At 64.2% G+C, this 23,956-nt stretch overlaps 1 protein-coding gene across 3 annotated transcripts in view; it reads left to right on the forward strand.

The window, feature by feature from the left end:
• Window positions 1-23,956, forward strand: part of PLCH2 (phospholipase C eta 2) — a 74,066-nt gene that overhangs the window by 17,003 nt on the left and 33,107 nt on the right. Inside the window, exon 1 of one of the 3 annotated variants that reach the window (XM_031663748.1) lies at window positions 18,837-19,015. The exons of the other annotated variants lie outside the window; for them this stretch is intronic. Coding sequence (XP_031519608.1) covers window positions 18,973-19,015 — 43 coding nt within the window. The 5' untranslated portion in view covers window positions 18,837-18,972. Of the gene's footprint in view, window positions 1-18,836; window positions 19,016-23,956 lie in introns of those variants that run through there. 3 annotated transcript variants of the gene reach the window in all.

A 23,956-nucleotide genomic window follows, 5' to 3' on the forward strand; every position in this document is an offset into this window, starting at 1 on the left:
CCTTGGCTGTGACTGAGCTGCTGGCCCTGGAGAGACTGGAAGGCAGGAAGGGCTTGGGGGGTGGGGGCAAGTTGCTGAAATGTCCCCAGCTTGGTCCCTCGGGCCCAGGGAGACGTCTGACCGGAGCTTCAGCCGTGGTAACCTGGCCTCACTCCTCCCTGACGTGACCCGGTCTGCCCACTTCAGGGCAGCTGCTCTGAGTCTGGGGTCTTTCCCACCGGGGACCAGCCGACCGGAACCGAGGAATACAGAGGATGTATTCCCCGAGGATGCATGTGCCCCGCGGCAAGGCCTGAGGTCTTTTGGTCCCTCCCTGGCTGTGGGACCTTGGCAGGGCATGTCCCTCCTTCCCCTGCAGCACCAGGAGAGCCAGTGAGATCTTTGAGACCAGGCTGTGGCACAGTGCCTGTGGGCGGAGAGCATGGTGCCCCTGGCTGCTGTGGTCCTTTTTCTCTGGTGGTGGCCCCCCGGGCAGCCAAACCCAGGCAAAGGTGACTCCTTGTCGGGAAGGCTTTGCTGACAGCTGGGCTGCCCTCACCCTCCTGGAGCGCCAGGTGCCCCGGGTGTCTGGCACACCGTGACTTGGCGGGGTGTTTCCTGCGGCTGCTGGGGCCGGTTGCCGCGCACCGGCCAGTGAAAACGCCACACGCTCATTCTCTCGCAGTCCTGGAGGCCAGAAGTCCGAGGTCAGGGTGTCGGTGGGGCCGCGCTCCCCTGCAGGCTCCCAGGGAGGACCTTCCTGGCCTCCTCCAGTCTCTGGTGCCTCCGGCATCCCTTGGGTTGTGGCCGCCTCCTGCTTCTGCCTGTCGTCCCTCGTCCTTCTCTCTGTCTTCTCTTGCACCTCGAGTCTTCTGCTTTCTCCTGTAAGGATTTAGGGCCTGCCTGGGTCATTCAGGACGATCTCCTCGGTGCAGGGGCCTTCACTGAAGCACGTCCTCAGAGACCTTTTTTCCAAATAAGGCCAAATTCACAGGTTCTGGGATGTGTGTGTGTGTTTTGTCAGAGGTGGTCGCCCTTCAGCCTCCTACTGTGGCCATGTGCTCCACCCCAGCACCCCCACCCGAGGCAGGCCCTGGACCTCACGCTGCTGGGGTCCCACAGGTCCCCTAGCCCAGCCTCCTGGCTCCCCACCATCCTAGTCTCTCCCTGGGTGGGGCCCTGGCTCCACAGGTGACCAAGAGAGGTGCTGGAGGCCTGGACGGGCCTCACTGCATTCTCAGGGAGCAGCTGCTCCTGGTTCCCACCACTCATCACATCGCCGCTGCCCCACAAGGCAGCTGGGGCCTCCAGAAGGCTCGTTTAGTGAAACCATTGCACGTGGCTCCTTTGCGAGTGTTGGGAAAGGGCCGTGGTCTTGGGCCCTGGAGCACCTCCCAGGATCAGTGGCTCTGTAGGCTCCAGGGCCCACCAGCTGCTCTGAGGAGGCTCAGACGGGGCTGGGAGTCCTGGTTGGAGCTATAGCAGCTTCACGTCCCCCTGGACAGAGGAAAATGCAGATTCACCACCCCCACCCCCTGCCGCCCAGAGGTTGGAGCTATTTCAGTAGAAAAAGACGTTTTAAACTGGGGTGTCTGGCCAGCCACGGTGGCTCACGCCTGTATTCCCAGCACTTTGGGAGGCTGAGGCGGGTGGATCACCTGAGATCAGGAGTTCGAGACCAGCCTGGGCAACATGGTGAAACCCTGTCTCTACTAAAAATACAAAAATGTATCTGTGTGTGGTGGCAAGCACCTGCAATCCCAGCTACTTGGGAGGCTGAGGCAGGAGAATCGCTTGAACCCGGGAGGTGGCAGAGGTTGCAGTGAGCCAAGATGGTGCCACTGCACTCCAGCCCGAGTGACAGAGTGAGACTCCATCTCAACATAAATAAATACACAAACAAACCAGGGTGTCAAGGCCCACACTCGAGGGAGTGGTGTCAGGCGAGGTAGGGGCCCAGGTCTGCAGCAGCCTCTGCCTGGCCTGGGTGGGGCAGCTCTGCCCGGGTGGCGTCACTAGGGTGGAAGACATGGCTCTGGAGCTGGGCAGACGTGGATCCCAAATCTGCAACTGCGTGGCCTTGGGCAGTGGGACTCACCGCTGAGCTGGGCCAGCAGTAGTGTGTTGTGGACAGAACTGCGAGGCTGCTTGTAAGCTCTGCCTAGCCACCTCTGAGGGACAGTGGCTGCCCCATTCTGGGCCCCTCCTGCCCTTGTTCCCTGACGCTCCCTGGAACTCATCCATTCTCTGGAGAACCGGCAGCCCTCAGAACTGAGCTGTAGCTGCGGCTGCAGCCATCTTTGATGCGTAAGTGGAAGGCCGGCCTCGGACTGGGCTGCCGCCGCCAAGCTCAACCCTGGGAAGTGGGTGAATGAGGCTGTTTCTCTGCACACAGCGTCTCCCTGGCTCCCCTGGGGTCTCCCGAGCCACCTCAAGGAGCCCCGGCTCCTCCCAGCTGGGCCCGTCCCCTGAGGCTTGTCCAGGAACAGGCGCCCTGGGCAGAGGCGGCTTCACATGTCGCTGCCAGCCATTCCCTCCCTCCTTGGGGGCCTCCAGCACAGGCGGCCGGTCCTCTGGGCTCCTCTTTAGCTCACCAGGATGTGCCCCGCTTCTCAGAGCCTCTGCTCCCCAAGACTTGCACATGAAGTGAAGATGGGTCGGGCCTTCTGAGATGTTTCCCGGCAGCCTTCAGAACACAGTTGGGCGTTACCAAGTGCCCCCAACTCGGCCTGCCTCCCTATTCAGCCTGCCCCCTGCATTGCCTGCCCCCCACTCCCTGCCTGCCCCCTACATTGCCTGCCCTCCACTCCCTGCCTGCATCCCACTCTCTGTCTGTCCCCTGACTCCCTGCCCGCCCCCCACTCCCCACCTGCCCCCCAACTCCCTGCCTGCTGACTGTTGCATCCCAGGCTCCAGACCCTTGTACCAGGCGCATTTAAGGCCAAGTATGTGGGCCCCCAGCCTGGGCTCAAATCCCCGCCCGTCCTCCCACCAGTTCATGGACTATGGATCTTGGAGAGATACCTGTGTCTCTGGGCCTCAGTTTCCTCATCTGTGAAAAGGGGGTGACAGTGGTTGTGAGGGTGAGCAGGTGACTTGTAGAGAAGGAGGGACAGCCCGTCAGGGGGAACCCTGCCCATGCTAGGGACGTCAGCTCCCAGGACACGGCCCTGACCCTGGCCCTGCCTCAGGGGCTGTTGCTTGGCCACCTGGCACACAGTCTGGAAACAGGACTCAAGGTGCAATTTGGGACAGAGCCCGGGCTCCAGTCCAGCGGCTGGGCCGGGTGCGCTCCAGGAGGGAGGCCTGTTGCTGGTGTCCACGTCAACAAGATGCCGGGTGCCGCTCCACTCCCCAGGGCCCTCCCCGTCTCAGCCAAGGCAGGCGGTGGTGGGCCTGCCTCGCGTCCTGATTGTGGGGTCTGGGGCCAGAGACGTGTGTGCCTCCCCAGCCCCCCACGATCATACGCAGTCGTGTCTCCAAGGGACGCCACCAGCAGTGACAGGCAGAGATTGTTGCGGAGAACGTGGCTGATGGAGGTGCGCTTCCGGGCTGTACAGATCAGTGCCAGCTCTCTGGACTGATCAGTGCTGCCCGGCTAACCCCTGGTAGCCCCAGTGGGGCCACCACCACATACCTCCACTTCTGGAGGAAGCCCCTCTACTCCAGCCACAGGAACTGGCTCCAAGGGCCACTGTGAGGCCAGAGAGCCGCCACCCACCAACACGTCCTCTCACCGTGGAGGGGGCAGCCGTGTGGGGGTCTGTGCCATGGGTGGGCTGGGGGCTCTCGGGGGCTCTGATCCCTCAGAGGGTCAGCCGCCGTTGGCAGCAGGGAGCCCTTACCCCAGAGCGCAGCCCCGGTAACAGGCGCAGGACAAACCAATGGGACCCCTCCCTGGGGACTGGGCAGCATCACAGGGGCCTGGGTAAGTTGGCCCCACCGGCCTGGGACCCTAACGTGCTCTCGGCCCCAGCCCTGCCCCCACTGCATCTGGGCTGCCGGGGGATGGTGGGTGGTGGTGGGGGACTGTGATTCAGGCTGAGCTGTCACGGACGCCTGTCATCGGCACGCTGGTGGGGAAGTGTCTGTTCACACAGAAAACACGTTCTGAGCCCCGGGATCTTTGTCATCCTTCAGAAATGCCAACCCTGTGAAGTGAGGTCTGCTCCGCTGCAGGCCTGTCGGAGGAGGCTGAGCAGAGGCTTCCGTCTGGGCCCTGAGCCTCGGCAGTGCACGGGAAGGCGCCCCCTCCCTCCGGCCCAAGGCTCCCTTGCTGGTAGGGGCAGCTAAGCCTGGAGCTGTAGTGGGTGCCGTGTGCAGCCAGGTGTGCGGAAGGACAGTGGAGGCTGAGCGCAGCCGGGCCGCACGACCCAGGACGGTGGAGCTTCAGGGAGCAATCCGGAGGTTCTCCAGGAGCCGCTGAGGCCTGGGTCCCCCTGCCGCCTGCTATGCCCCGGCCCTGCCTGGCGGGTAGCAGCCCCACGGAGTATTTCATCTCGGCCCAAAGGCAACAGCTGCCGTCCTGGAGTGAGCCCCATGGAGGGGGGGACGGGAGCCCTTGATCCTGCCTCCTCCTCTCCCTCCTGCCCTGGCCCTTCCTGCCTCAGCCCCTCTGGCCTTTGGGAGCGGCCACCGTGAGCAGCAGGAGGCGAGGCTGGGACTGGGGTGGGTCCACCTCCCTCCAGCGGCCCCCTCGCAGGCATGAGGGGGGCAAATACATCATTCACCCGACCCCAAGCCGCCCCAGAGAGCAGCAGATGGGCCCAGGGAGGGGCTTAAATAATCCCCAGACCCCGGGGACTGGGGATGCTGGCCTAGGGCTCCCCAACCAGAGCCTGGGCATGAACCTCCCCTCTGGGACGCCTGGCCACCCGGTCAGACTTGGTCCTGGGAGGGCCTGGAGCCTGGCCAGTCACTGTCCTCAGCTGACTGTCCCTGGGCCTGGCCCTGAGTGCAGCAAGTACACAATCAGGGCCGTGCCTTTGCTGCCCGGAGCTCAGCAGAGCCTAGAGGAGGACAACCTGGAGGAAGGGATGCCTGCTGGCACCTGGTCCTGGCTTCTCAGGAGGGAAGTCCCGGCTCACCCCACCCCTTCCCATGGATCCATTCCAGGTGGGGGCGCCCCCTCAGTGCTCTCAGAGCTGGGACTCTTCACCACCCCCACCCAGGCCTGGGCCGCCCGTCCCTCACTGTGGCACAAGCCTCCTGCCTGTCCCCCGATCTTCCAGTGGGGCAGCTGGGACAATTTGCCAAAACGCAAGTCCACCCCCCGACGGCACCAGTGCCCCCATTGTGCTTGGGATGTGGCCTGCGGGCGCCATGCTCCCTGGGGCCCTTCCCCGTGTGGTGCTACTTGGGAGGTGAAGACCCCTGAAGTGTATGTTTCCGGTCCGCCCTGTTATCGCCCATTGCAAAGATGAGGACATTGAGGCTGGGGATGGCAGGTGGTGCAGGGGAGGCCCTTGTACTATCTGGAGGGCTCACTGGGAGCGTCTCTGCACACCGCAGGCCCTCCCCAGCCTGGAAGAGGGGGCTGCTGGCCCCGGCACGTTGATGGTGATCTGGGCTGAGACACGGGGCTCGCAGGACCTCCTTCACGTGTTCCGGGGCCAGCGTCCTCACGGGGCCCTGTGGCCTTTGCCCTCCATGCTGCCCAGGGCCACCCGCTCTGGCAGAGGCAGGACCCTCCACCACCCCTTCCTTCCACCCCAGTGGGGCAGAGCTCCCAGCGGAGAAAAGTGTACCCCAGTACCTGGTCTCCGCTGCCTCTTTCTGGGGTCCTTGTTCCTGTGTGTAGCCCCTGGACACCCTCTCCTGACTCCAGCAGACGCCGGTCCTGGGTCCAACTCGGTGCCTGTCCCCGTCTCCCGGTCAGGAGGGCTGCTATGGCTTCCAGGGTCCCCAGGATTTCGGGCAATGGTGGTGGGGGCTGCTGGAGAGGCCTGGCCTGTGTCTCCCGAGTCGGGTAGGGAAAAGAGGGCAGGCCCCAGACTGTGTGGGGGAGCCTCTGAGAGCTGAGGCTTGCTGATAGTGGGTTCTGGGGGTGCTGCAAGCCAGCCCCGCCCCCAGTCTGTCACCCACCTATAGGTGCCCACTGTGGGCAGAGCCGTGAGGGCCACCTGGCTTCTCCAGCAGTCCGGGCTGGTGCTCGGCCTCTCTGGGGCATGTCCTGGCCTGCCTGGCTGAGCTCCTAGGGCAGGCACTGCCTGTTCCCTTCTTGCCCTGCAGCATTGGAGGTGGCCCGGGCCTGGGCCCTCCAGTTCCCTGCTGGCCAGTGCCCCGCCCACCATGCCTGACTCACCCTGACACGTGGGGACCCCCAGGCAGCCCCGAGACAGGGTCTTAGGGCCGCCTCTGCAGGACCCTTGGAAGCGCAGGCACTTGCTCAGGGAGGCGTTGATGGTGTGGTATGGCAGGAGGCGGCACCACGTGGCAGGCTTGATGTGACACGATGTGGTGTGGCCCTGTCCGGGAGGATGGTCTGTGGAGGCTCAAGGCCACGGACCTTCTACTCCCCAGGGGCTGAACCAGCAATGCCCTGAGTGGAGCATGTCCTTTTACTGGGAAGGGGTGGCCTGACGGCGGACCCCAGGCATTCCTGTCTGGGACGCTGCAGGGCCTCTGGAGCCCCCTCCCAGGTGAGGCCTCCGAGTGGGGAAGGGCCAGGACGTGAGCCCCAGTGGCTTCCCCACGGTCCCCCAGGGTCTGGGATAAACCGGGAATGGTGGCTTCCCTGAGAGCAGCCCTGGCTTGGCCCCTTGGTGTCGCGGCCCTTGCGGGGCTGTTGGGACAGGACCTGTTCCTGAAGGTCTGTGCACTACGTCCTTGGCCAGGTTTGGGACTCTGTGGCAGCGTGGGTGGGACAGAGCAGGTGGCTCACGGCTCAGGAGCCCCTCGGAGTCCTCTTACTGTCACCAGCAAGAGTGTACGTCACCCCCAGAAACCTGTTGTCCAGGCTGGGGCCTCCCTGTCTGGGGGCAGCCGGGCCTCGGCCCCCCCGTGTGGCCTGAGCACGCACGCCCAGCTGGGTCCTGACCCCCACCTGCTCCAGGAGGCTCTGCTCCTCCCTGCAGCCTCCACAGGCTGGACTCCCATGATGCTGAGCCCCCAGTGGGGCTGGGACCTGGCTCTCCCCTCACCCTTGGGACCATGCTCTTTTCTGAGATAGGAACCCAGTTGACCCGTCTGCAGGCTTAGCCTGGGCATGGGACCCTTGGCTGTGGGAGCTGGGACGGGCAGGCACCTGGAACTGGACATTGGCTGTGTGATGGCCAGTCTAGGCTGGGCGCTGCCCAGAGGCCCAGCAGGTCCCTGTTCCCTGGCCTGGCCTGAGCGCCAAGGTGTCAGGCAGGAGGACCCTCGGCCCTGCCAGGCCCCTTCTGAATCCCTTGGTGCGGGTCCCCACGTTTGACGGTTCACCTGCTGTTCCCAGGGCCTGTGCTAGGTTGTGAGACACCCCCCAGGGAGAGCACGTAGGGGCACCGGGTCCCCAGAGAAGGGCCTGCGGGGACCTAGGGAGGCTGACAGCCTGCATTCCTACAGGTGGAGTTAGACTCAGTGAGTGTGAAGGACGCTCTGTGGCCACCATAGCTGGAGCAGTTGCCTGTGGGGGTGCCAACGCTTGTTCCCTGGGGTCCTGGGGGTCAGGCGGGGGCAGGAGCACTCAGAACCTTCAGAGGAGTGGCCCCAAGGCCTTTGCTGCAAATGGAGGTGGGAGGCTCCCAGGGGGCAAAGCGCACCTGCTGCAGGTGTGAGAGGGCCCAGCTCAGGCAGTATGGCCCCCAGGAGCCCCTCAGCCCCTCCACCCCACTGCAGGGCCTCCCTCCCCGGCCGTGCCCCCGTCTTCACCCTCCATACCTGTTGAGCCACGCCGTGGGTGGAGGCGAGCGTCCCGCGGGCGGGCTGTGTGCGTGTGCGTGCTGTGTGCTCGTGTGTTTGAGTGTATTTTTAAAGCGACTTTGCAGCTGTGTTTGACTCCATTGCACTCTCTGGTAGGAGCTCGGCAAGAGGCGCGTTGTGGGTTATTTTGGGCTTGGCAATACTGGAATTATTAGATTCCATGTTTGTAAGGAAACGGTGTTGCCTGGAGCAGCATTGGCTGTGGGCGGGGGTGTTGATGCCATGTGGGACGTGGAGCCCCGAGGGAAGGCCTAGCGTGTCCCTTGGGCCTGTCACGGGGTCATCGGAGTCACCAAGCCGCCAGCACCAGGTCACCCGGCGGGCAGTTTCCCCTGGGCCTTTGTCGGATTTAGGCCTCCCTTGGCTTCCGAGCGCAGCCCCCACAGTTCGTCCCCTGGGCGTTGGCTCCCACCTGACCTGTGGCCTCTGAGCCCTGCAGGGTATTGTATTGGAGGGGCTGCAGCCCGGCTTGGGAGGCAGGGCGGCACTGGGGGGTGGGTGGCGCTCTAGCCACGCACTCTGGCGCTTGTCAAAAAGACTTAAATTGCCCCTTGCTCTCAGCTGTGCCTTAAAAAGCTGCGGGTGGTGACTCAGTTGTCACCATCACAGTCACCGCTGCCGCTGCTTCTGGGGACACCTGAGGTCACTGGGGTGGTTCGTCCTGTGCAACCCCCGCCCAGCAGACTCCTTGGGGTTGGGGGATATGGGGGAGGTGCTGGAGCTGGTGCGACTCGGCCTCCGTCAGCTTCCTGTCATGGCTGTAACTTGAGGGAGCCTCCCTCCCTGGGGCTCAGTTTCCCCCTCTGAAGCCAGGGAGCTGGGCCTTCCTCTGGCCTTGATTTGTCCGGGGGTCTTGGTGGGAGGAGCCCACCCTTCCTGAGAGCAGGGGCCCACTTGGTAGGACCCTTTTCTGCCCCTTCTAGGTCCAGCGGAGGGGCCCGTGCTGGGTCTGCGGAGAGCAGGTCTCACAGCCACGGGGGGCTCCCAGGTGGGAAGGGACCCCAGGTTCACAGCATGACTCCGGCACTGTGAGGGGTGATCCGCACCTCCCCTAGGCCTTGGGCAGGTCCTCTCTGTCCAGCCAGGGCCCCCGCCTGTTGTCTCCATTTTCTAAGGGGCAAAAGTCACCTACCTCCAGAACCCCGTGGGGCTCCAGTCTTCAGGCGCCTGGTGTGGCGGTGGTGGCTTTGGGTCCCGCCCTGGTGGTCATCTCACACTGGCCAGCCCTTGTACAGGATGGTCTGGGGTGGGGGGGCCCAGGGCTCTTTCAGGTGGGCTGAGATGTGAACTGACCGGCTGGTAGCTCCGTCCATCAGCAAGGACAGGAATGAGACCTGGGCCTGCCTGGCCACGCTGGGCTAGCCTGTCCTCCACTCAGTGGGGACCCCTCCTCCCCTCCCCGCTGGGCTTCAGGGGACTTTCCAGCCATGGCTGGAACCTGTGAGTGGCCAGGAGCTGGGGGCCCCATGCTCCCAGCAGCCTTGTGGCTGTGATCTCAAGGGGCTGAGTGCCCTCTGCCTCAGTTTCCTGCCACTGCAGCTTCTCGCCAGGGTTCCCAAGTCGCCTGCTCCTCAGTGTCTCCTGGCCTCCTTCCCAGGACGCTCCTTGGGTTCTAGATCTGCTGAGATGGGGGCTGTGTGTGGCGGGACAGGGCTGCACCTACCCTGGGGGAGTGGCTGAGCCGCTGGATGGCCTCCCGCCTCTGAGGGGCCCAAGAGCGACTTGCAGGCAGTCAGGGAGGACTCCCTGAAGGAAGCGGTTTCCTCAGTGTCTGACCACAGGGCAGTCACAAGTTCCCCAAAGGTGAAGGGTGGCTCACCCCGAGTCCTGGCTGCATCCTGGTACCCACGGCCTGGTGCAGAACATGAACCCTCCCGGTCCCAGGAGGCGCGTGCTGGGGGCGGCTCCCAGCCCTTGGATGATCTTTCCTCGTGCCTAATAGGCAGCGTGCCTTCTTTTCTGTTTTTGACCTGAAAAAAAATAAAAAGAAAAAGAATATTTGCCTGCATAGCCCTGATGGCCACCCAGCCCACGCTGTCCACCGGGCAGGTGGTGGGGGGCGCAGAGAGCGAGGAGTGGGCCTCAGGCACCAAGGGGGCCACACAGGCACGGGGCTGGTGGGCGCTGGGCTCCCTGGTGCATCCCTGCACCAGGCAGGCGGGGTGGCAGGCGGGGTGGACCCAGTGGGACCAGCAAGGTCGGTGTGACCCCCACTTCCTGGGCCTGGGGAGAAGCTGGGCTCCATCTGTGCCCCCGGAGTGGCCAGTGGCTGGGTGGCCGGGGGAGATGCCAGAGGAGGCTCTGGCTCTTCCCTCAGGGAAGCTCCCGCCCAGACCGCGCCCATACAGGCAGCCCACCCCCGATACAGGCAGCCCCCCAAAGACCCATCTGCACAGGGACGGTCTCGAGGTCACGTTTCATTCCTGCATCAGCCTCCTGTACTCCCGATTCTCACTGGCTTTTAATCTGCACTTACGCAACCATGGTAAAAAGTGACTACATCTGGGATGTCCCTGTGCACTGTGATGTGTGCTTGACCATCTCTGCAGATGGGGGCCCGAGGGGTCACACTGACCTTGCTGGTCCCACTGGGTCCACCCCGCCTGCCAGTTCCTGTGAAAGCAGGAAGGCCACTCGGGCCAGCCTGGTGCCCGTTCCCAAGCCACTCGGCATGTCCAGGTCAGGCCAGGCCAGTGCCCACGGGGGCCTGTCCAGCCCAGCCTCCAGCCCTTCCTGCGTCATGGGTCCCGGCTGACGGCCCCTGCTGCAGGTGCTCCGCCCCCTGCTAGCGCCCTGCTCCAGGGTCTCTGCCGTCTGCTCCAAGGGGTCTTCACAGCAGCCTGGGCCACGCCAGTCTTGCAGCGGGGCTGCTCCTGGGCACTCTCGAGCCACTGCCTCATGGTGACCTGGCTCCCTCATTGCAGCCTCAGCCCTGAGTCCTGTTCCCTGGGGCCGGGTTGTCCCCATCTGGAGGTGGGGCTCAGGAGGGGCTTTGGTGATGCCAGGAGGTCAGTGGGTTCTTGCCACCCACCAGGAACCTCACTGGGGCTAAAACCATGCACCCTCAGCGTCCACTCAGGGCCTCCTGTTGGCCCTGCATGGGACATGGTGACAAATGCCACGCTGGTGACAGGTCCTCTCTGGCTTGTTTATTTTGTCTTGTTGGAGACGCATGTGCCCCCTTGCAGGCTTGCCAGTGTTCTTTCTTTCTGGTGGTCTTCCTTTCTGGTGGTCTTCCTTGCCCGTGGTCTTCCTTTCCAGTCCTTGGGCCAACACTGAGCCAGCACTCATCCGAATGCAGTGCTGATACCTGGGGAATATGCTCCTGAGTCATTCACACGCGGGACAGGACAGCTGTGGAAGGCCTGGGGCAGGCAGCGTTTGGAGGCCAGTTTCCGCTCAGCGCCTCATGGTGGGGCTGTTTTCCTTGGCACAGTGCGGGGCAGGTCCAGACGGCCAGGGGAGGGTCCATCGGCCCCTCACCACTCTGCTGGCTCCCCTCTGGCCTGTTTGGCTCCAAGCAAGCACCCTGAGCTGGGACCTGGGCCAAGCGCTCTTCTGCTCCGGCAGTGACTGGGCCCAGCTGGCGCCGTCCAGCCCTACCCAGGCCGCTTCTGCCCTCCGCTTCCTCGCCTTGCTGCTCTAGCCTGGCCTGAGGGAGGGGCCCGCGCCCCCATGGGACTGGCCCTTCATGCCCCTAGGGGCCCTGCTGTCCAGGAAATCAGCCCATTCTCTCCAGGTCTTTTCTAAGGCCGTGCTGCCCTGGAGTCCCAGGCCAGGTTCCCCCAAGAGCTAGGACCACTGACCACTGCTCTGTGTCTCCCAGACCAGAAGCCCTCGGGGTGCGGGGCCTACCTCTGGTTTCCTTACTTCCTCCCCAGTTCTAAGCCATGCCCAGTACACAGTAGGTGCTTAATAAACCCTGGCTGATGGCTGGGGGTACGGAATAGGTGGGCTGGAGACAGGCAAGGAAGGACACAGGGGGTGGCCAGTCTTGGCCCTGGGGCAGGGACCGTGTGGGCTCCCTCTGGCCTGAGAACCGAATCTGAGGACTGGGATCGTGGGAGCCAAAGGCAGGGGCTTAGTGGCAGAAAAGGGACACTGCTTCTTTTTCAAGGATTTTCACATTTTTAATGATTCGAGCAGCTGGGAGGCCTGGGGCAGCACCCAGGTGTAAGCTGGGCTGCTCTGGCCTGATGACCCTGGTGGAGGCTGGTGAGGCTGAAGGGGCGCCTGGTCCTGGGGATGGGGACTGGCCTGCCTCTGGGGCCAAGGCTGTGGGGGCCTTTGAGCAGCAGCCAGAGACTGATGGCGCTGACTCAAGCTCAGGTTTCACAGTGACTGGCTGTGTGGCCTTAGCAGGTCTCACAGCTTCTCTGAGCCTTTGACCCCTCAGTGCAGGGTGACACTCCCCACCTGCAGGGCAGCAGCCACCGGTTTGCCTTTTTCTCTCTGCCCTTCCTTCAGCAGGCCCTTGAGGCTGGGGGCCAGCCTGGTGGGGCAGGGGTTCAGAAGTCTGCCCAGTTCTCCTCTCTGGGGCTGGATCTCACGCCCCCACATGGGAAGGGTCTGGGTGGGGCCAGGTGGCCAGCAGCTCCTGACAGACCCGGCTGAGGGTGTGTGTCCTGGGACGTGGCTGCATTGGTGGTCATGTGGCAGTGTTCGTCCTGGAATCCTGCTCGCTGGACTCCGTGCCAGGCTGGCCAAGGCTCTGCATGGCTGCTGCACACGGGCACAAAATCTAGGTCAGGTTGGTGCAGGGGGGTAGGGCTGGGCAGCCAGGGCAGTGCCTGCTCCCTCAAGGTCCAGTGGGGCTCTACAGCCTGGGGCTGGACACCTGACCCACCAACCTTGGCCAGGTCCCTTCTGGCGGTGCCTGAACTCCCTGGCAAGGCTGTCCTGTGGCAGGGAGGAGGGAGGCATGTGGGCACCTGCTGTGACTGTGGATGCTGCTAGCAGGGCGGGCTGAGCTCGGTCCATGTGAGACCCAGCCCCTGGGCACCGGGAGGCCAGGATGTGTGGGCCCTGCTGAGATGATTCAGGCCAGAGCCTTGCCGAAGCTCCGGTCCCTGAGGCTGCCCCAGCTTTCACTCCCTGCTGCGTTACCCAGCCTCAGGGACTGCAGCCTCGGGGCCTCGGCTCCCCTCCTGCCCGCAATAGGGAACACTGTGGGGACAGTGACACCCACTGGACACCGCATCCCCATGCCTCCCGCCTCTGTGGGCCTCAAATCCAGCTGTTTCTTGCTCTCTCTTCTTTGTTTCTTCTGCACCTTCTGCCTTGGCATTAACAGTGTTCCCTTTGAACCTGTCTGCCAACTCCCCCAGGCTTGGGGGGACCGGGTCAGGGCTGGGGCCTTTGTTTGGGGAATGGCACTGTGGAAGGTGGACAGGGCAACTGGGGATGTCAGACTCATCCCCACCCAGGGCCTCTGCATCTGGCCCTCCCTGGCCATCCACCCGGGACGCCCTGTCCTGCCAGCTTGTGTTTGCTTGAGTCCACTCTTCCACCTCCATTCCACCCTCCTTCCACCCTTCCCCCCTTCTTCCTCCCCTGACCCTTCCTTTGTTTTCCCCCTCTGCCTGACCCCTCTTTCATTTTCCCCTCTGCCTGACACCCCTCTGCCTGGGCCTTGGGCCCTTCCGCCTGACCTCCACATCCACCTGTGCCCCCTCTGCCTGACCCCCATGACCCCATCCCTCTCGTCTGTTGCCCCTCCGGCCTGTTGCCCCCCTCCGCCTGAGCCAATCCTCCGTGACCAGCCTCCTGCCCCCATTGACCCCCCTCCACCTGTGCCCCCTCCTTCTGACCCTCTGCCCTGTTATCCCTCCCTCCTGGCCACCACCTCCCTCCGCCTGGCCCCCTGCGGCCTCCCCTCCGCCTGGCCACCCCCCTCTGCCTGACACCCCATGACCCTCCCTCCGCCTGACACCCCCTCCACCTGACACCCCATGACACTCCCTCCGCCTGATACCCCCTCTGCCTGATATGTGGTCTTGTCCCCATGGCCTGCTGCCAGGTGGTCGTCCCAAGGCATCTTGGTCCATCTGGGGCAACTGCGGTCAGTTTGGGTGGCCTGTGGTCAGTCTGGCCAGGTCCTCACTGGTCTGTCTTCCTCCTCAGCCAGAGGCTACGGGCTCCTCTGTGACCTTAGAGCCCCAGAACCAAGCTCTGGGCTTGGGCATCGCTGGGCACTGCTGGGCTGGTTCCACCTGGGGCCCTGGGGGCTGAGGCAGTAGGGGGATCTTTGTGTTGGGGACACACCAGGGCCTTAGAGGGGCATCCCTTGCCTTACCCTGTGCTCCCACCCCCCAGCCATTGCCCAGGACAGGAGGTCGCTCAGCCCGTCCTGGTGCCGAGATGTGTGTCGGGGTGGTGGGGGTGAGTCTGGCCCTTCAAGGCCCCCAGAGTGGGCTTAGTTTCCTAACCGAAGCCGTAACAGCCACAGAACTCTTAAACCAGGCGAGAAAGCAACACGGAATTCGCTTTGATGTTGAATAATTAATGCAACGTCTGAGGTACGGGCTTCTGGGCTGTGTCTCTCCCAGCCGCAGAGCTGTCAGCACCGTCTCGTCATTGGAGGGGCCTGCATTTCTGTCTTTAAACATGCGCTTGGCACCTCTGAGAGGTAATTAGGACATTCTGTGCACGATGAGGAGGCTGGGTGCTCACCTCCAGGGGGCTGCAGGGCCAGTGTGACTGTTGGGGACCAGCCCACCCTGGAGGGGGAGCTGCAGGGTCAGCTGGGCTGTGAGACCCCAAGCAAGAGTCCCCTGCCTCAGTTTCCCTATCTGAAAAGTGAAGAGGTTAGATCCAGGGGCCTCTGGGGGCCCGTCTAACTCAGGCATTCCAAGGTGGTGGAGGAGCAGAATCAGGGACACATGGGGGACCTCGTTGTGTCCCCAGGTTGCCCTGGTGCTGGTAGGCAGGATGCAGAGCCCTGCCTGCTGAAGTTTGCTGAACGGGGCTGCAGCTGAGAATCTGTTTACTGCAGCAGGTCATCGGGAAGCGTTTCCTTGGAGACATATGTAGGACAGAACTCGGAAGCTGAAACCCAGGCGCCCCACGAAGGCCCCACACCGCTGGCGGGAGGCGGTTCTCAGGGCTCTGCTCCTGGAGGCTGCTGGGACACAGCTGCCGCCCGGGGACTGGTCAGAGCCCGTGACCCGAGAACAGGGCTCCTAGCCCCTCCGCACAGCAGTGGCCACCCAGGGGGATATCGCACTTGGACTTTGGTGCAAGAATGTCTCCCGCCAGACTCCACTGAAGGTGTCCACCGCCCTCCTCCGGGAACCCTCCTCCTCCATGGCCTGAGCCAAGGCGCCATCTGGCCAGGCCCTTGGAGAACTGCTGGTCCTCCCTGGTTTCACACGGGGAAACTGAAGCCAGAGGGACACTAAACTCCCATGGGGTACACAGAGTCAGGCAGAGCCAGGGTGTGGACTGGGGTCTCCTGAGCTTGCCGAAGCACTGCCCTTCCTGGCTCCTGTCTACAGTGGCATTTTCTGGAACACACTCAGGGCGCCCCTCGCTCGCCAGCAGCCCCAGAGGACATGGTGCTAGGCTCCTGCACAGTGGGACCGCTTGGCAGCTGGTTGTGGGTGTGACCAGGCCACTGGCCTCCCCAGCTGCACAGGGTACGGCCCACTGTCCAGGAGAGGGCTCTGGGGCTCCGGAGCAGCTGGCCTGTGGGAAGTCCTGGGGGTGAGGTCTCTTTTCGTGGGGTTCGTGTGTGGGCAGGGGGGCTTCACAAGCTTCTTACCTCCCCACTCTGCCCTCACTCTGGTTTTCCCCTGATGTACGTCTCCATCTTCCATCCCTGGCTTTCTCTGGGGCTGTTTCTGCTCAAACTCTGGGTCACCCGAGGGCCCAGAATTGGCGATCCTGACGCAGACTGGTGCACAGAGCGCTTGTCTGGCCCCTGGGCATGCACACGAGTACACACAGGCCCTTGGGGTGCCCGGGAGACTGGAGCAACCCTGGCCTGTTGTGGCCCCCGTCTTTGGGCTGGCCATGTCTTCCTGAACCTGTGCCCTGGGGCAGGGGCCACCTAAATGATTTTCTTTGGAGGTGAGAGGTAAAGGAACTTTTGTTGCAGGATGGCTGAGAAGAGGGGTCACCTCCTGCTTCCCCAAGCCAATGGAGAAAGCAGGAATGGAAGGAACGCTGCAGGGAAGCCGGGGCCTGGGCTCTGTCTGGACTCGGCTGCCTCCTGCCCCTACCCCTGTGAGATGCTGGGCGGTGCCCTGCCCACTTGGGGCCTTTGTCCAGCCTGCAGGGCAAGAAAGCCTCTCCAGCTGAGAGAGAGAGGATGGAGACACTGCGGAGTCTGGGGTGGGCAGCGTGGATGTCAGGGAAGCACCTGGTGCAGGTGGCCTCGGGCTCATGGCTGGCTCTTGGTCAACTCACACAGACTGAAGATGGGACCCTCAGGCTCGGCTCTGCAGGAGGCATTAGGGCCTCAGCAGGCCCTGAGGCTGGGTCTGGTGTCACTGCAGCCCAGGAGGGCAAGGGGAGTGGTTGCCTTTGTGTGCAGCGTCTGGGCCCGGGGCACAGGTGTGCAGTGTTTCCAATGCACATCGAGGAAACTGAGGCACAGGGGAAGGGGGATCAGCTCTGTCCACCTACAGGACTAGCTGAGAACCCAGGGCTGCAGGCCCAAGGTCTAAGCTCGCCCTGTCTCAGGGTGTGGTGTCCTCCGGCCTCTGTCCTGGCAATGCCTGTGAACCCAAGGACAGATCCAGCCAGGGCTCACAGCCAGATCCAGCCTTAGACTGTGGGGACAGGGGTAGCCTCTCAGACCCAGAAGGCAAGGACCAATCCCAGCAAGCGGGGCTGAGGAGACACAGCTCTGGGCCCATAGGGTGGGGACCCTCTGCCCTCTGCCGTCCACCCTCCAGCCAAGGCAGGAGCTAGGTGTGGTCCTCCCAGCTATGCTGGTCCATGGCCAGGGGCAGGGGCTCTGGCGGGCTCCTGGCTGGCTCTTCGTCCCTGGGCACGTTTGTTGCTTCCAGTCGCCTTCTTCAAATGAGGAGAAAATTAAACTCCCGGGGGCCTGGTTCCCCTGCCACCATGGCACCTCCCTGCCTGCCACCCGCCGCCTGCCGGGCCAAATGCTCTCAAAGACAGAATTCTGCTTAAATGCCCAGAAAAGAGATTTAGGAGATCAGAATCTTAAGCACATTAACATGTGCAGTGGGCGGCTTTTAATCACCGCCTTTAATCGCAGGCCGCGGTGATGGAAATCATCTCCTGGCTGAGTGGCGGGCGGGGCTGGCCCTGAGGATGGATTATTCATTAGAACCTGAACCTGGGTTTCGCCGACCTCTGGAGGGGGGCTCAGGGGCCTCTGTCCACTCCAGGGAGGGGTGGCTGGGTCGGGACCTGCAGTCCGCACACCTCTCTCCCTCCTTCCCACCCTCGGGCGTGTCTGTGGCTTTCACTTTCTGTCTCCTCTCCCCACCTCAGTTTCTCCCTTCTGAGACTTGGGGCTGCTGGCCCTTTCCTGAGTGGACGGTCCCAGGGGACACGCAGAGCCCAGGTGTTGGGGGTGCTGGGATGCCTGTTGCTCCTGGGTCACTGGCTGCCTCTGGCACAAGCGCACTGCAGTGTCGTTGCCCGGACAGCCCCCATTGTAGCCTGGCCTCCCCTCAGCCCTGCCACTCAGCTCAGCGCCGGGACCCACTGAGACAAGGGACCCACAGGGAGGGACCACCCCTCCCTTCTCGCAGCTGTGCCCAGCCAGGTGGACACAGGCCCTGGGGCCCTGGCTGTGCCGAACGGGCCGTGAGACTGTTCATTCACGAGGGCAGGTCCCAAGAGCCCAGGGCAGGGGCTGGTCCAGCCGAGGGTCCCAGGTCACCCTGAGTGGTGGTGAAGGCAGGAAGCAGCTCCTTTAAGGATGCCAGGCAGCTGGGCCCAAGGGTCTTCCCTGGCAGGACCCAGGTGGTGACTGCAGTTGCTGGTGGCTCCCCTCCCCCTCCACACTGGGGCCCCGCCTGGCAGTAGGTGGTCACACCTTGAGATGGCAGCAGCTCAGAGAGCACAGAGGTGGCCCCGCATCCTCCTGCTCGGGCGTGCGTGCCTGCCTGCCCTGCCCACATCCAGGACTCAGCATCCACACAAGCTTCCCAGGCCGCGCTCTGCGATGGGGGCTCGAGGCCCCTTGGGGCAGAGGTGGCTCCTTTCAGAACACCCCTCATGGATGGATGTCTCTTTTGTCTGGAAAATGTTACGTCTCTCAGATGCTGGGAGCGGCATGTGCACGGGGAGGCAGAATGCTGGCTTGGCAAGGGCGAGGACCCCAGGGCGGGCAGCTCAGCACCGGACAGACAGGATGGGGAGGCGAGGGGCTGAGGGAGTGCAGGAAGGGGTGTAGCAGCACGCGGGGCTGCAGCCGTCACCGTCACCATCACCATCACCAGGAGCTGCTGCTGGGGCTCGGCCTCCCCCAACGCTGGACGCCCCCCAGGGCAGCCAGTGAAATGTCACCTCAGTGACCCTTGGCAGTGCTTAACCCTTCCCAGAGACCCTCCTGGTGAGTGGCTCTTCTTGGCTGCAGCCTGCGGGGCCTGGGGTGTAATGACCAGAGGGTCCCTGTGATGGAGGGGCAGCCAGCCAGGGAGCATTTGGCTCTGGTCCTGGGGGTGCAGCCACCCCTCAGTAGGAGAAGCCCCGCCGTGAGGGAGGGAGGGCAGGATGGACGGCGGGTGGTCACTCATGCTGCTATGGGAAGAGTCAGCAGGCAACCCGCCTCCCCTTCTGGCCTCTCAGTGGAGCCAGTTCAGCTCCTGCCAGAGACACTGGCCCGGGTGCCCTCCCCCGCCACCCCAGCAGAGGCTGCTGAGCCTGGGCTGGGCAGCCAAGGGTTAAGTGGGAGGGGCTCCCGCGGGAGGGGCGGTCCCAGCAGCGGCCCGTCCCGCCCTCCCCTCGCCTTCCTCACAGGCGCGGCAGTGTGTGGGGCTGCAATCGGCATGGGCACGGCGCGCGGGGTGCCCCTGCTCGGGCTGGGGCTCAGGGGACGCCGGGGGCCAGCACAGGGCCCGGTGTCCCTCGGGCCGTGCCGGTAACTGGGATTGGCGCCTGCCAGCCATGGAAGAGCCTGGGCCCCCGGGTGGGCTCAGCCAGGACCAAGGTAAGGGGGGCAGGTGGGGTCCCAGAAGGGGGCTGTGATGGTCCCCGTGGGGAGCCCAGGACCGGAGCTGTTCACTGGTGACCCACTGACCCCTCGAGGGCAGCGCAGGGCCCCTCCCAGCAGGGTCTCCGGGAGCACGGCCCAACAACCCCTTTACCTGCACATCCCTCAGATGCGGTCCCAGAGGAGGGATGCGGCCCCCACCCCTTGGCGCCCGCACCTTGCCTCATCTGCCGTGTTCTGACACCTGGCAGCGAGAGGGTCTGCTCCCTGCAAGGGGCCCAACACAGTCCAGGTGGGCAGTGGGGGAGGCGCCCTCAGCCATGCTAACACAGGTCCTGACCTGCAGCCTGACCCCAGCGGATGCACACTGCCTGGTGGGAGGCAGGTCTGGGGGTGCCAGGGGCTGGTAGGCTCTGGCCTTTGGGGCTCTGGGGGCTCTCCTGGCCCAACCCCACCCCAGCCCCTCATCCAGGTCGGCAGAGGTGGCCCTGAGCTGCAGTCAGCACCATGGACAGAACAGCTGCCGCTTTCTCTGGGGACCTGCAGTTGCTGTGCATCCTCAGGGTTCCCTGGAGTCACACGCTGGCCCGGTCCATCCCACTCCGCTCCGGGTTGGAGATTTCTTGCTGTGATCTGTCACGCTTTCCTGACCTGGGAGCCGGACATTGCCCTGTGCAGACAGAGCAGAGTCGCAGGGGTGGCGGGAGCCCCGGGCTGTTCACAGCAGGAGCTTCCAAAGGGCATTCTGGGAAGGCACCTTCAGCACTGGCTGGGGCAGGGTCTCCAGCCCCCCAAACACAGCACTAGCTCTGGGCCAGGGGCAGGGAGAGGAAAAGGTGAAGGGGGACAGTGGCCACGGCTGCAGAAGGAGTGGCTCAGGCGGGCCACCAGGAGGAAATTCCTGGGCTTCCAGGGACGGTAGGAGCCTCCTGGTGGTTGGAACCTGGTTGCTCTGTCCTCTGATCGACGTGGACACGTGGGCTGGGACATGGCATCGCTGCGGGGCAGACTGGGGATGGGTTGCTGGTTTTTGCCTCTGATGAACCGTGTGACCTCACACAAGGGACTGAGCCTCTCTGAGCCTCCATGGGCGAGAGGGATAGCATGGGGTGCTTTCACGGGGTGGCTGGGAGCGTTCAGAGCAAGCGTGTCTGCAAAGTGGTTGTGCCGTGCCTGGCCCGTGCCACTGCTCCAGGGTGCCCGTCCCCTCCTCTGCCCCACCCCTGTCGGAGGTGCCCTCTCTGAATGGAGGTCAGTGTGGCAGGTGTAACCAGGGCTGCTGGGGCAGACACTCTGTTTGTAGGATGTGCTGCATATTCAGGTCACTCCAAGTGCACCCACTCGCTGACCGCAGCCCCCATCCCAGGGCTTTCCTGAGCACATTGTCCCTGGTTCCTGCCTGTCTGGCCTGCAGAGAGCTCCCTGGAGTCACTGCCCTGTGCTGGCCACTGGGCTCAGGATGCCTGCCTGCTGTGGACAGGGGCTGGCTGCTGCCAGGTGGCCCCAAAGCCGCAGGTTCCAGGAGACCCAGCACACCTGGGGTCTGCAGCCAGCCAGGGAAGGGCCTAGTCTTAGGAGGGGGCAGTGGTGGGAGTGGCTCTGAGCCCACCCTCTGTGCCTGCGTCCTCTGGGCAGAGGGAGGGGAGCCAGCAGCACGGTCCTTACAGACTCCACGTGCCGCCGAGGACGGAGCAGATGGGCCGGTGTCCTGGGTCCAGCCCTCCATCTGCACAACTAATGAGCTGATGACGATGGCGTCCCAGTTCCTGGCAACTTCTCCTGCAGAAGCCATGGGCTGGCCCTGCCCGGGTAGTGCCCTTTGCTGGGGCAGTTTTGTGGGGGATGCCTGGGCCCTCTCAGGGACCCAGGCCCAGCGGCTCCACCTTCATTGAGGGTGGGCTGGGGGAGGGATTGGGGAAGGGGATGAGTAATCCGACGTGCCTGTTTCTTCCCGGGATTTTGCTCCCAGCACTTCGTACGTGGGCTCCCGCCGGCTGGACGGACTTCCTGTGTGGGCAAGGCGAGTGGGCGCGGGCCTCCCGCGTGGGGGCAGGGTGGAGTTGGTGGACACCATTCCCAGGACAGGACGTTTCCTCTGGTTCCTGAGAAGTCACTTACCGGGGTGGCCCCAGGCATGGGGGCCTCCATGCCAGCTGGGTGAAGACCCCAAGAGGGAGCCTTGTGGCTTACGGTCACTGGAGATACAAGTGAGCCACTCTGGTGGGGCTGTGGGGCCCCCTCCAGCTCTGCCCCAGAGAGCAGCACCTGGGCGGGGGCCACAGGGGGCTCTTCCAGCAGGCAGGTCCTAGCACCAGGATGCAGCCCTGACTTGGGGACGGTGGCCACACTGTCCTGGGTGTAGGTTCCTTCCACCTGCTCAGACCTGGCGACCCAGGAACACGCCTCTGAGGGACTTGAGTGGTTTTGGTTTCACGTTGATCAGACCCCCGGCTGCTCCGACTTTCAGGCCCCTGTTGTGGAGTTGACCAAGGGCTGGGTTTTGGGTGGCCCAGTTCTCAGGGGCAGCCCTGTGCCCTTCCTGGGTCAGCTGGTGTGTGGGTGGGGGCCAACCCAGGGAGCACCTCACTGGCTCCCAAAAGGCAGGAGTGGGAGAAAGGGCAGCCAGCCCAGCCCCAGGGCCAGCTTGAGCAAGGAGGTCCAGACAGGGACGGAACGAATGTACAAGACGCCAAAAGCTTCAGGCAGGGCTGCTCGGAGGGCCAGCTTCATCTCCAGGACACCTTGTCTGTCCAAGGCTCTCTGGCAGCGCATTCATAAGGCTGCTCGAGGAAGCTGCTCTCCGGCCTGGCAGTGACCTGGGGTGCTCTGGCCGGGAAGAGCAGCCCCGTGCCGGGACGGACGTGGCGGGCTCAGCCTCCTTCTGTTTCCTCGCCTCCTCCATGGCTCTGTGCCTGCTCTGCCTGGCAGCGGCCCAGCTGCCACCCTCCCTCCCGTGCCTGGCTCTGGGCTGGGGGCAGGGCTGGCTCCGCCCACTTGGCCCGAGGACCCTCCCCTTGGAGCTGCAGCCCCCTCCCCTCACTCAGCAGGTGCTCCCTCTCTCCCAGCTGGCAGGCCAGGCTCCATCTGGTGACTTTTCAGGAAAGCCCCCCCACCCCCGCACACTGTGGCTGCCACGAGCCTGGCTCCCTCTGCAGCTCCTCTGGGGTGTCCTGGACAGTGGCTGGGGGCAAGGCCATGCACCTGCCTGCAGAGAGCCCCAGGCCAGGTGGGTGCGATGCCCCGGCTGGCCATGCCCTGCTCAGTGAGGACAGAGAGGCAGCCAGGGCCTCAGAGAAGCCAGTGGCTGGTGGCAGGGACAGGAGCGGCTGGTGGCAGGGACAGGAGCCTCCAGAGACACACAGCGGGGGGCACTTGTGGTGGGGGGGAGCTGTGAAGTGGGCTATTAATAGGGTCCCCTTCCTGACGGGGCTGTCAAGTGCGACTAATACCGCCGCTGTGAGCTGGGCTGCCACCAACTGGGGACAGCGAGGGGGCAGGAAGGGGAGCCCACTCTGGGAGGGACCCTCACTGAGATGGGGACCTGGCCCTGGCTGTCCTGAAGCAGCTAGAGAAAGGCCAGATGTTGGGGCCTCCTTGGCCATAGCGGGCTGGCTGGAGAGTGTGGAGGCCTGGGCCTGGGCTGGGCAGGTGCCCACCTGCATAAGAAGGGGCTGCTCCGGGGGAAGGTACAGGGCACAGGTCCCCTGGCCTCAGAGGCCATCCTGCCCACTTGCCACTGCTGGCTGCTTGGAGGGTCCAGTGGCCTCAAGTTCCTGATGAGGGGCACCTTTCTGTGCAACTGGGACTGCTTTGGACACCTGTGACCATCACAAGTCCTCCTGTGCATCCCTCCACACTGGGTGGCCGGATGACAGAAGGAAGGTGTCTGCTGGCCCTCCCTCTGGGCCCCGTGGGAGCCGGATCTTTCTAGCAGCAGCTGGGCCACCAGGGGAGCATGAGCCTGGCTGCCGTCCTCCCCCTGCTCTGCAGCCGGTGGAAGGTGGTGGGCAGGTCAGGCGGCGCAGCCAGTGGAGAACCTGTCCCCACCCTCTAGGGCGCTGGCAGTTCCAGCTCCCCCAGGGCTCTGTGCATACTGACCAGGAGCCACCCAAGGGGGCAGAACAAAGTCAGGCCCCAGGGCCCCTTCTGGCCTGCTCCCCTGCCGAGCTGGGTACTGCCATGGGGTCAGGCCCTCCCCTCCACAATGCCCCCACCTCCTGCTGAGAGCTGGCATGGTCGCCACGCGGAGGGCGCTGCCAGAGGAAAGGGCAGAGCGTCTGTCCCTGCGGTGCCCTCCAGGCGTGTCTGGAGCGGCCCCAGCCCCACGGGCCCCAGGCACTTGCCCTTGGTTCCCCTTAGGCCCAGCCTGGTTCTGGGATCCCTGAGCTCCTAGCACGGCCACCCTGGGGTCCTGCCTGCGGGGAGGGCTCGAGGCACCAACTCACACTCCTGATAAAATAAAAATAGTTGGGGACGAGGCTCCCAGACGTGCGGGGGGACAAGTCGCTTCTCTCAGACGTTTAAATAATCTCCACCATATGTGTGTGGGCCCGGCCCTCCCTCCTGTGCGGCGCCAGTCCAGGGGCCCGGCTGATCTCCAGTGGGTACCGTGGCTGGGGCAAGGCGGCCACTTCCTCCTCCCTCCCATCCACCCAAGCACAGGCTCAGCCCCTCCTGCATGCTGGGCCAGCCCTTGGGGGCAGCACAGGAGGGGGACGCTGGGGCTGTGAGGGGCAGGCGGGGGCTGCAGAAGGGCCAGGGCCAGGAAGGGCTGCAGGAGCGTCCGGCCCTCATGCCTCACTGCTGCTGAGGTCCTTTGCTCTCCCAGCCCTGGGATGCGGCTGCCTCAGTGACTCTTGGTGGCCCTGGAGGGTGGGTAGGCTGGCCTGGGTCCCATCGGGACAGCAGGTGACGGTCAGGCCAATGCCAGCTGGGCCC

This window comes from Papio anubis, chromosome 1 (assembly GCF_008728515.1).
Source record: "Papio anubis isolate 15944 chromosome 1, Panubis1.0, whole genome shotgun sequence".
Lineage (NCBI taxonomy): Eukaryota > Metazoa > Chordata > Mammalia > Primates > Cercopithecidae > Papio > Papio anubis.